Source organism: Carlito syrichta, unplaced genomic scaffold, assembly GCF_000164805.1.
Source record: "Carlito syrichta isolate Samal-C Ts95f unplaced genomic scaffold, Tarsius_syrichta-2.0.1 Scaffold314819, whole genome shotgun sequence".
NCBI classification, from domain to species: Eukaryota; Metazoa; Chordata; class Mammalia; order Primates; family Tarsiidae; genus Carlito; species Carlito syrichta.
Window position 1 is genome coordinate 343916 of NW_007258915.1, and position 12380 is coordinate 356295.

At 39.7% G+C, this 12380-nt stretch overlaps 1 protein-coding gene across 1 annotated transcript in view; it reads right to left on the minus strand.

Moving 5' to 3' along the window:
• LOC103274593 (dynein heavy chain 9, axonemal-like) overlaps positions 1-8696 on the minus strand; it is a 134054-nt gene extending 125358 nt beyond the window's left edge. Inside the window, exon 1 of the mRNA XM_008072030.2 lies at positions 8622-8696. Within this exon, the coding sequence (XP_008070221.1) occupies positions 8622-8678 (57 nt within the window). The 5' untranslated portion in view covers positions 8679-8696. The remainder of the gene's footprint in view (positions 1-8621) is intronic.
• Between the last annotated feature and the right edge of the window lie 3684 nt (positions 8697-12380).

Consider the following 12380-nt stretch of genomic DNA (forward strand, 5'->3'; position numbering starts at 1 on the left):
GGCTGCGGTGGCCAGGAGCGGCCACTGCACTCCAGTCTGGGTGACAGAGTGAGACTCCAACTCAAAAAAAAAAAAAAAAATCTCCATTCTACCTAAGGTAATCTACAGATTTAACGCAATGCTCATCAAATTACCAGCAACGTTCATCTTAGCCCTAAAAAAAACCAATACAGGAATACAATTCATATGGAAACATAAATAACCATGAATAACCAAAACAATCCTCAGCAAAAACAAACAAACAAACAAAAGTAGGAAGTGTCATACTCCCAGACTTTAAAATTTATTATAAAGCTGCAATAATCAAAACAGCCTGGTACTGGTACAAGTACAGGCATATAGACCAATGGGATAGAATTGAGATTCCAGAAACAAAACCTCAATTTGTCAATCAACTCATCTTCGACAAAACCTCCACCAACAACCACTGGGGAGAGGAGTACCTATTCAGTAAATGGTGCTGGGAAAACTGGCTGACCACATGCAGAAGATCTAAAGAGGACCCCTACCTATCCTCATACACAAAAATTAACTCTAAATGGATTGAAAACCTAAACATAAAACCTCAAACTATAAGAACCTTAGGAAATGCAGGTGACTCCCTTATGGAAATTGGAACTGGCAACAAATTCCTGATCAAAACCCCAAGTACCCATACCATAAGAGATAAGGTAGACAAGTGAGACATTATCAAACTGACAAACTTCTGCAAAGCCAGATAAACTATCAAGAGAGCAGGGAGACAGCCCACAGACTGGGAAAAAATATTTGCCAACTCTATGTCTGACAAAAGCTTAACATCTAGGATCTACAAGGAACTCAAACATGCTGGAAAGAAAAAAACAAACAACCCCATTACAAAGTGGGCAAAACATGTGAATAGACAGTTATCAGAAGAAGACATACAAGCAGCCAATAGATGCATGAAAAAAATGTTCAGCCTCACTAGTCATCAAAGAAATGCAAATTAAAACTACACTGAGATACCCTTAACTCCAGTCAGAATGACCACCATCAATAATACAAAAAATAACAGATACTGGAGAGGATGTGGCAAAAAGGGAACACTTCTATATTGTTGGTGGGAGTGTAAAATAGTACAGCCTCTGTGGAAAACAGTTTGGTGATTCCTATAAGTTCTAAATATCAACCTTCCATAAGACCCCGCAATCCCCCTACAGGGACTATACCCAGAAGAACTCAAATCACTCTATAAAAAGCATACCTGCACACGTATGTTTATCACAGTATTGTTTACAATAGCAAGAACATGGAACCAACTGTGCTGCCCATCAAAAGAGGACTGGATAAAAAAAAGTGGTACATACACACAAGGGAATATTACATAGCCATAAAGAAGAACAAATTCATGAACTTCGCAGCAACCTGGATGGACTTAGAGTCTATAATACTGAGTAATCCTTCACAGAAACAATGAACTGAGTATCTATCACATTTTTCACTCATAAGTGGATCTTAAACAACTAACATAATACTATAAGAAAAGGACTGACATAAGCGGGAAACTGTGGGGGTGTGGGTCGGTGGGGAGATGGGTTCAGTAGTAGTGGGAAACTGCCTGGGGAAGGGGGGGAACACCTCATCAACAAGGGTACCCGCACAATGAATATTTGTATACCTAAGCCTGAATTGTACCCCACAATTTTAAATTAAAAAATTAAAGGTGAAAAAAATGCACATAACAGACAACCTAGTAATCTAGGTATCCTGCACCTGTTGTAACAAAACTCTTCCAGATGCACAACAAAAGTTTCTATTTTGCATCACTGTTCATAATTACATGAGTGTTTGTTTTATCTCTTTCTGTAATGTTAAAAAATGTTTTAAGGAAATACAGAAAAACATAAAGGGAAAAAAGTAAATGTGTATGATAGGAATGTGAAAACTGTGAGTGTTATTCTTCTGAGAATTTTGTCTGGGAAAAGGTTTTAGTTTCTAGTTTTCGGTTAAAGAAAGTTGATTTTTAAAAATGTTAGGATGAAGAGAGTGGATTAGTTTGAAAACAAAGAGGGAGAGTCAGAAATTGAAAAAAAGAAGAGATAGGACACAACAAAATTTGAAATTAGGAACTGGTGGTGAGCTCCTAGCTCAGATGGAAGAGTTCGCCTTGGAAAGGAAGAATGGTAATATTGAAAAAAAGGAGAAAGCTGCAAAAAAATGGAAAGAGACTGATATGTAAAAGTAATTGTGAGGTCCATACTAAATGCCATTAGGTTTCTCAATGAAATAGATGAGATGAAGGTGGGGTAAGAATGAAGAAAGCACTGGTATGGTTAAAGTGTTAAAAAAGCTGGATATGATGTAAAGGTGAATGTGATTCATTTCAGAATATTCTATTATGGGTATTAGGAAAGCAAATATTTCACATTTCCAGAACAAGTCTTTTTTTTTTTTTTTTTGAGTTGGAGTCTCACTCTGTCACCCAGACTGGAGTGCAGTGGCCGCTCCCGGCCACCGCAGCATTGACCTGCTGGGCTCAGACGATCCTTCCATCTCACTGGAACTACAGGCACGCACTACCATGCCCGGCTAATTTTTGATTTATTGTAGAAATGAGGTCTCACCAAGTTGCATAGGCAGGTCTCAAACCTGCGGGCTCAAGGAATCCACTCACCTCAGTCTCCCAAAGTGCTGGGATTACAGGCTGAGCCACCCAGCCTGGCTCAGAACAAGTTTTTAGGATATCTGGATCTGGAATCATATACAAACTCCCCTTTAAAGTAGTCCTCACCCACATGCTACTTCCTTCTTTTATTATTGACACAGAAATGTTAGCATTACAGAAATGTTGGAGATGAAAGAAGTCATTGGGGCCACCTTACCATTCTACTTCCCTAGGGACTTGAGTGAGTTCCTCAAAGTAGGTAGCTCAGCAAATGATTTGTAATTAATCAGAGTGCTAGAAATTATGATTATATCAACCAGAAGCTGCATCTGGCAGAAACTCATGCCAACTTTCCAACAAATTCTGGCCTTCAGTTTGACAGCACTAGGAGTCTGCTAAGAGTTCTCTATTAATTAGCCTTAATCATTTAAAAGGTGAAAATAAAGAAATAAGTTATCATGAAGGTGACCATTTACTTTCTTCCCTTAATTGTATAAACATGATTTAATTTAGATTATTTAAGATATTTCATAGCATGCATAAAAAATACCCTGTACTATAATTTGTCAAAATCAAGATCTTACTAATGGAATAACTCATTTCAGTCTCTTTGGTAAAAATAGGGGTCAAAAGAAACTGCTTGGAAAGTAAGATGATATTTAGCATGTGTTGGAAGTGTAAATAATAATGTTTAATGGCATTTGAAAATCATGTGATGTTCAAAATCTATTGTCCATAAGTAAACATTTGCTGGCCACAGTCTCATGCTCATGCATTTTGGTATTGACTATGGCCATTTTGCACTACAATAACAGAGTTGAGTAGCTGTGACAGAGACTGTATGGTCTGAAAAGACTAAAATATATACTTTCTTGGTCTTTAAAGAAAAAAAATCGCTGAACCTGGTTTATTGACATATTTAACGTCAAGATTTTGGAAGCACTTGGGCCACTTTAGAGATGTTTTCTATGCTCATATTATGGTGGTATTTATCACAAGATCCCAAGAACCCATGAGAAGAAGATGACCAAATAGAATATCTGGAGATAAACACACCTGAATTAGGAGCAAGGTATACATTTTCCAATTAGTTCCTTCCTCCATTTTCTTCTGACAATATTCCTGTCACTTATTGTGTGACATAGGTAGTCATGCTGAAAACAGAAGACTGAACTGTCAGAGGGGATTCTGTGATGTGAACAGTGACAGAGAGTATTTAAATATTTGAAAAGTTTGCTCCTGAGACCTAAAATTGGGAGACCATATTTCTGACTCCAAGTGCCTGCAGGCTTCATGTAGTCATTGAAATATTCTAATATTTTGGAATCTAGACTAATCACCACCTTCTCTGTGTTAGTCTGGGCCTCCTCAGAGCCCATAACTGCTTTTGTGGGAAGAGATCCTGCTAATTTAACATAGTTGAGTTAGTTGGAGGTTGGTGATAAAAAGAGCAAAGCTAAGGGTTGAATTATCCACTAACTGGTTAGCTTTGATATCATCTAGGCCTGAAATTAAAAAACAAAAATTCTCAAGAGAGAAAAAGCAAGTGAGTATGGTGGCTATTTCAGTAGCCATGCCCTTCTCTCTCTGTGGTTGGACAATGTTCCAAAGTACATGTTCAATAGTAATATCTAGCATGTATGTTATTGCCCTCTTCAGTTCAAGGAATACTTTCTGAATGTCAGTTATGGGACAGGAGATGAATTACATGTAGACAATATAAATGATGAAAAGCCATAGACTCTGCATAGGATAATAGTTATACCAGTATTGTTTTATTTCCTAAATGGGGTGGTAGGTACTTAATCTTTTTTTTTCATATTTATGGGTTATTTAATGACATCAAACTAACCAACAACAGACAACATAGTCTTTGCCTTTCATAAATTTACAATCTTATTTCAATACAATGATGGTATATGCAGCCATTGAGTGCTGTAGGAACATGGAGAGTACTCATTCCTAGAAGTGGCAGTGGATCAGTGAGGATTTCCAGGAGAGGCAGAAACCAAGGTACATCTTCTACTACAGGTGGAAGTTAATCCAGACAAAGAAGGAGAAGGGCACGAGGTTCAAAAAGAAGAGTGTAATAATCAGGATATCAGAAAATAACTTAGCATGTTACCTCAAGGAGCTAGAAATTACTAGATTATAATGGGGGAAATGAGGCTAGCAACAAGGGAAGGAAACAAGTCAAAAGAGCTTGGACTTTATTGTGCATCCATTTGGGAATCAATAAAAGAATTATTGTTAGATAGATCCTTTTGAAAGCAGTAAGGGGAATGGATTGAAGCAGTGGGAAGTAGGGAGATGAGTTAAGGAGTATCTTGCATTTGTCAAAGCACAAGATGGCAAGATCAAAGGTAGTCAAGATAGAGAAGTTATAGATTCAGAAATGATTAGGGGAAAAATTGGTGGCAATTGATTATGTCTTTAAGGTGGTAAGGGAGAGGTTAGCAATGCAGCGGAATCCACAGAGACACAGAGTCTTGAATGACTTGACTTTAGAACCACAACAAGGAAAAAGAAACAACTTAATACCACAAGAGGAAAAGATAAGGCTGATTACTCAAGTGTCTGTTTGTAGTTCCCTCTGGGAATTTCTGTTTTGCAGCTGGAGAACCAAACAAATGCTAGTTTAAAGTTCTACTACCTGTGGTTTGAGGACACATCTGGAGATCCAGTAAGTCCTCAAAGTATGTCCAAGAGGTTTACTGCATGCTTTATGACTGCTTTTTTTTGCACCAAACTTTATTTTTATTCATTGTAGGGAAAACTGGCCAGTATTTAGTTTATATAACACGGCATAGATGACTCATTGGGAAATCCAGTTCCAGATGCTCATCAGGAGAGAACAATACAATGCCAAGTCTTCTATAAATATCTCCAGACTCTGCATTCTCATATGATGTGTGCAGAACACTAACATTTCAATCCTGGATCTAATCCTAAAGCACCTGGAACATGAAGTGGTCTTTTAATGTTCCATATTCTAAGAGGAGATTTGGCCCACACATAGAAAGAACAGTCTGATTCAGAGATGAGGAGAAATAAGACTTTAGAAGAGAGAAGACCCAATTGGTTGCAAACTCTTCCACTAGACCACATAGGGGCAATATTTATTTAATTTTGAGCATGGTACCAAGTGATTACAGCACAGGTGCTTAAGAAATTATTATTGAATACATGAATAGATAAAAAGTGATCTAGCCTGGCCCAGGGAAAAGAAATCATAATTTTGGAGTAAAACAATTAAATCTTTTGAAAACAAGAGGAAAATTCTACCATAAGATCCTGAAGTAAAATAAAGTACAAAAATGTGTCATAATTAGGAGAAGAAGAGACATCACACCTGGAGTTGACTAGGTCTTCTTAGCTGGTTAGTACTAATAAGCAAGAGGTATAAAAGTAAAATGGGCTTTCTGGGAGACTAAAAATCTGGAAGAAGAGGTATTGTCCTGCAAAGCCAGGGTATGATTCTGATTTCTCCCTTTTTAAGTAGAGTGGGGTCTTGCTGATGATGAGTTTGGGTCAAGAACCAAGAGAAAAACAGTTTTTGTAAGAATTCCTTAAATACATGGGTTTGATGGCCAGTGTACATTTTTAAAGAACTACAGATCCAGCAAGGACATACATTTCATGCAGCACATCACCAGCAGCTACAAGACCCCTATTAAGGGCTCTGGCAGCCAAGGGAAGTGACACAAAGATATGCTTCATCTGTTCCCGTCCTGGCTTGTCAAACTCCTTCTTATACAATTATTTATCTTTTGCTAATTAATTGAATATGTTCATTTTGTGTGTAAGACTTCTTCTGTCAATCTTTAACCCCCCTGAAATGGAACTGGCAGACAGATGGTTTCTGAAATGCTATGGTTGGTGTCAGAAGTGGGATTCATAAGCCAAGTCACTACCATTTGGGATTTTTAAAATGGTGTCAGGAAAGCAAGGACTAAAACAGTGAGCTAAAGAAGTGTGATAGGAAACCAGATAGCCTACAACATGAGATCATTGGTTCTCTGAGACAGATGTTTTTGGGGGAGAGTTGCATCAGTGGGATTTACTCACTATTCCTTTATATCCAACCTAATTGAACTTGTATATAACTCTAGAGGAATGGGTTAATGGCAAAGTAGCCCAAGTTACAATTCCCTAGTTTCTACTGTATTATCCAAAAGTAAAATAATTGCATAACCCTCCAAAATTGGAAAATTTCAGAGACAGTGAGGTTCTGAGAAATCCCTACAGTTTGGGCTGTACTGTAGCCCATTGCTCTCCAGCCAGAAACTACTTATTTGACAGGAAAAATTAGAACTAAAATGTTTTCTAATTCTTCCTGTTGCAGTGGTTAAGAAAAAAAAGGGAGGAGGATTAGAAGAAAAAAGTATTAATCTTAATTGTATCCTTACTTGAATATGTATACACAAATCTTTTTTTAAAAAAATATAATATGTTCTCACTCATAAGGTGACCTTGAACAATTATAATGCTATAACAAAGCGATTGGCAGTAGTGAAAACTGTCAGAGGAGGGGGGTGGGACTGGCAGTTGAGGGAAACTGCTAGGAGAGGGAGGCATATCAACAAGGGTACCTGCATGATCAATGTTTGTAACCTAATCCTGAATTGTACCCCACATCTTTATAATAAATAAATAAATAAAAATAAAAATAAATATATAGACGCTTTCAAAGGGAACCGTGAGCCTGAAACTCCATGACTTTGGAACTGGCTAATTGCATTAAGTTTTCACTGGATAAGGCTTTAGAAATTCATTTACTCTTGAAAAAATTATCTTCTCGATACAAAATTTAACATTCTTAATTGAGAAATAAAATTTCAATTGATAAAAGTATAATAACTTCTGTGTCTCAGACATTATTTTAGGAGAAGGTGACCTGACTGGATTGGAGTCAATTAAAATATAACAGTATGAGGCTGGCAACATGCCTGACATCTTGAAAGCTATAAGTCTTTGGAAACAAAGTTTTACTTTCTTAGGTTGTGTAGAAATTGGGCTTCAGAGTAGCTTCAGGGTGGGAGGGCAGTTGGATCCCTCTTTCATTATTTAGTAAAATAATAAAAGACAAAGCATCGTGGTAGGTTAAATACTATTGTCGAAACTGGTGAGATGTTAAAAAGGCAGTATTTAGGAAACAGAAAATTTGTTGCATTGGAGGAGAGAAAGTATCAGAGTTAGTAGGCAAGCTCCTGGATTTAAAGCCAACTTGAACAGGGCAGGCTGGAAAGAAACAAGAATGTGGGATCAGCATAATGCTAAGAGCCAGCACAATAAGGATCCTCATCTGAAATAAGCCAAAGGTTGCTGACAGGGTGCATGATCTGAATCAGGGACCAGTAACCATCCTTTTAAGTGACAAGGAAATGGCATGGGGAGCAATGTCACAAAATATGAAGCAGTTAATGATTCTGAAGCAATGAAGTTCTTATGGATTGTCAGGAACTATCCTGAAATATATTACTTACGACATGAGGTAAACTACAAAGAAACATTGGAAATCATGGTCCTTGGACTTTATAAACTGAAGGGTAGTTAATCAGAGCTGGGGGTGGGCTGTGGAGAAATGGGTTTTTGAAATGCTGGAAATCTGAAGGTAAAAATTTTGTTCAGGAACACTGACCATTTTCTTAACCCAGATGAAGAGGTGGTTTTGCAGATGCTGCATTTGGTTTAAGAGCCAGGAATGCATGTTCTTCCTTTAACTGATATAAACACATATACATTTATGTAGATGCATACTGTATGCATCGCATTGTATCTTTTTGTCTGCTTTGCAATGAAAGGAGGGTAAAAGAGCCAGGACAGCAGGCCCAGCATCAATGCCGAGAAGGCCTTACTGAGCCAATCCTCACTGTATCAGCTTTCTTTCTCATTTCTATGACCTAGTTCATTTGACCTTGGGACAAGTCTCCACCTTTGAACTCTGATTCCAGGGGAATTTACTAGAAATACCAAAGTGCAAGGAATCTCTTACCAGATGCCAAGAGATCATTGATGAGTACAAGGAACCTTTCATCTGCCACTTGGGCATCAGTCATGAGAAACACTGTGCTGAGATTCTTCACTCCGGCTTTCAGACACAGGTTGGCCAGGTCCATCTGTAGGAACAACTAATATCAGGGATCTTGGAGAAGAAGACCTCCTTGAAAGAGACTCTCAACTCACTCTTTAGGAATGGAACTGTTTTCTTATCTGGTTTAATGGGAAATAAACCAAGGTGATGAAGGCAGGGAGGAGTGCTACCTTGCACTGACAGACAGAAACTATGCTTCATCTCTTGGCCTCAGTGCCAGTAGAGGTGGGCAGGTAAAACTACAGAGTAATGACCTTGAATTCATACAACCACAGAGCTCCTGCTTTTTGCAAATACCAGAGTTGGTCCCTGTTCATCTGTTTTATTTATGTCCCTATACAAGTGAATGACTGCTCCAGAAGGCAGGAGATTGTTCTTGATCTTGACTGAAGAGTCATGAACTTGGGCCAGGCATGGTAGCTCACGTCTGTAATCCCAGCACTTTGGGAGGCTGAAGCAGTAAGATTGCTTAAGACTAAGAGTTTGAGACTAGCCTGGCCAACATAGCAAGACCTGGTCTCTACAAAAAATTTAAAAATATCAGCTGGGCATGGTGGCATGCACCTGCAGGCCCAGCTACTTGGGAGGCTGAGGAGGGAGGATTGCTTGAGATCAGGAGTTCAAGGCTGCAGTGAGTCATGATCATGTCACTATATTCCAGTCTAGGCAACAGAATGAGATTCCGATGCATTAAAAAAAAAGAAAAAAGTCACGTACTTGAAGCTACTGGCCTGAGGCATGAATATATCTTATGCTAGCAGTGTTCTATTTTTATTTTTTTATTTTTTTTGTGTTGGAGTCTCATTCTGTCGCCCAGACTGGAGTGCAGTGGCCGCTCCCAGCCACCGCAGCCTCGACCTGCTGGGCTCCGGTGATCCTTCTGCCTCAGCCTTCCAAGGAGCTGGAACTACAGGTGCGCGCTACCATGCCCAGCTGATTTTTTATTTATTATAGAGATGAGGGCTCACCAAGTTGCCCAGGTGGGTCTCGAACCCACGGGCTCAGGCAATCCACTCACCTCAGCCTCCCAAAGGCGCAGGTTTACAGGCTGAGCCACCGAGCCTGGCTGCTAGCAGTGTTTTGTGTTCTTATAAATAGATCCAGCAAAAGACTTTTGTTGAAAAATATACTGGTGATCTCTCATTCTCTCTCTCTCTCTCTCTCTCTCTCTCTCTCTCTCTCTCTCTCTCTCTCACACACACAAACACACACACACACTCACCTGCAGGAAATTATATTCATTCAAAACTGCAGACAGATAAAGTTTTGAGCTAGGATATCAATTCCTGAATTTATCCAGCTTGGTCAATCTTGGTCCCTTTGCTGTATCATCTTCACCAGATTTAGCCATCAGTCCCTCATGTTGCTCTTCTCTCTCTTGCACCACTTAGAGCGATTCCCTAACAACCTCACATAGTCCTTTACCACAGAGTTACCTTAGTGTCCAAATAACTCCTCTTTAAAGAAGTAACCTTCCTTTTAGATCAATCATTCTCAACTTCTATAGAATGAACTGAGATAGTTTTTCTCAATTCTCATTGGAATCATCCAGGGGATGCTTTGGAAAAATCCTGATGCCCAGGCCATTCCCCAGACTAGTTAAGTCAGAATATTTGGGGATGGGACACAGGCATCAGCATTATTTGAAGGTCCCTAGTGGTTCCAATATATAGTCAAGGTTGAGACCCATGATCTCAGATCATTCTGTAAATGCATAATTCCTACCACACTATCTCATCTTGTCTTTTAAAAAAGTGTTAAAGAAAGACCTAATGTGATTCAGCCAGTCATTGAGAGGCTGAGCTGTGGCTTCAGAGTAGAAGTAAGCATCTAGCTCTCCCATCACTGGCTGCGAGATTATAAAAGCAGGTGGGTAGGCCAGACTCAGTACTGGCTGGAGTTCTCCCAGGAATGGCATGAGCAGCATCCTCATAGAAATTACACCATGACTTCCTACTGTGACTGTGGCCATGGATAAAAGAGAGGACACTGGACAAAATGACATTTGAAGGTTGTATATGATCTCTCTCTTCACTTTCTAGAGCATGCACTGTGGTTTCTAAGTGCTGGCTGCCTGAAACCAGGAAATGACATTGAAGGTCCCAGGGGCCAGTGGTTACTGAATCTGTGTTTAAAATCTGAATTTCTCATGAAACTTGGGAAGACCTTCAGAATTCCTCCTGCCTACTAGAACTGTCAACAAGCTGTGTGGTCAATTTGATATAGATGTGCCACAGATGTAACTAGGGCAACTGGGGTCTTGCAAAAGTCGATCTTGGAAAGGCCACTGTTTTCAGGCTGAGTCTAGTGAGAAAAGAGGCAGTCACATCACCAGTCCAGAAACTAATAAGAAAATGGATGGATAGTGAAGGGGAGGTACTGGGCAGGGGAAGTGGAGACCTAATAAAGGACGGCAGGGAGTTGTGGCTGGAAAGCAGCTGAGTCCCATTCCCACAGTCACCATCCTTTTACCTTGAAGTCAGGGATCTGGTAGCCTTTGCGCAGTGTGATCTGGAACACATCCATGGAGCTGATGAAAGCCGCGAGTCTTGTCAGGCTCTGCTTGCCACTCCCACCTACACCAACCAGCAGCGCATTGCCCCGTGGTGACTCTAAGATACGATTGATATGGCAGCTAGAGAGAAAGAATCAGAGGCACGATCAGACTTTCTGCTGTGAGAAGCATATATAATGATCTGAGTGGAAACAGGAGCTTTCCTTGGAGGCACATCATATACTGAGCTGTGGGAAACTCTAGTTAGATTGTCCCCAAGTCTAGCCTCACCTTCTTGCTCTAGTGGAGAGAAGTTACCACTGCTTTGCCTTAAACCACAGCCTCTAGTGAACCAGGGACAGTGAGGAGAGGCAGGCAGGCAGGCTCAGAGGGGTTGAGTCATGTGGTCGGGAAGGAAACTAGGATTGTCTTTTTCTTCTCCTTGGCCACGCCTGATTCTGCCACACCTCTCACTTCACTTCTTTTGAGCAATAGTAGGAAGCTGTTCCTTTTCGGAAAGATGAGGATAAAAACTAAAGTCAGCAGGATACGAAAAAGGAGCCATGACATAGTTTTTCTCTCTCCCTCCTTCAATTCTTCCTGCCCTTGTAACGAATGTTAGTGGATTCTTGTCAACATACAAGGCATCCACATCCTTGGCTTCTAGATTCTTCCCTTGACAGCCTTACGTCTCACCACTCTCACTACCCATATTCCCCTACCCTTCTACCCCAGCAATGGAGAAATGGAGGCTTCAGTCCTCCAGAGGAAACCACTCCTCCTGCCTCCTCCAGCCCTTCCTCAAAGCCACCCTCCCATCAGCCTTTCCTCCAGGGTTCGCTGCTAATCTTTTATTTTACCCCCTCAGTAGTATATATATACTTTATGTAAGACACTACATCCTTTATAAAAATAACCCCTATGTGCCTTTCTTTTCTCATCTGAAAAACAATCACTGTATATTGTACAAAATGCATACAATACAAAAAAACCCACAATTCTACTTTCTAGAAATAAATACTACTAACATCAATTATATGTCCTTTCAGACTTTTTTCTAGTGTCTGTCTGTATGTCTTAAAGTAGATATTTATTTATATATATATATCTATTACACCTGAAGTCAATATATTTCTTTTTTTTAATTTTTAATTTTAAAGATGTGG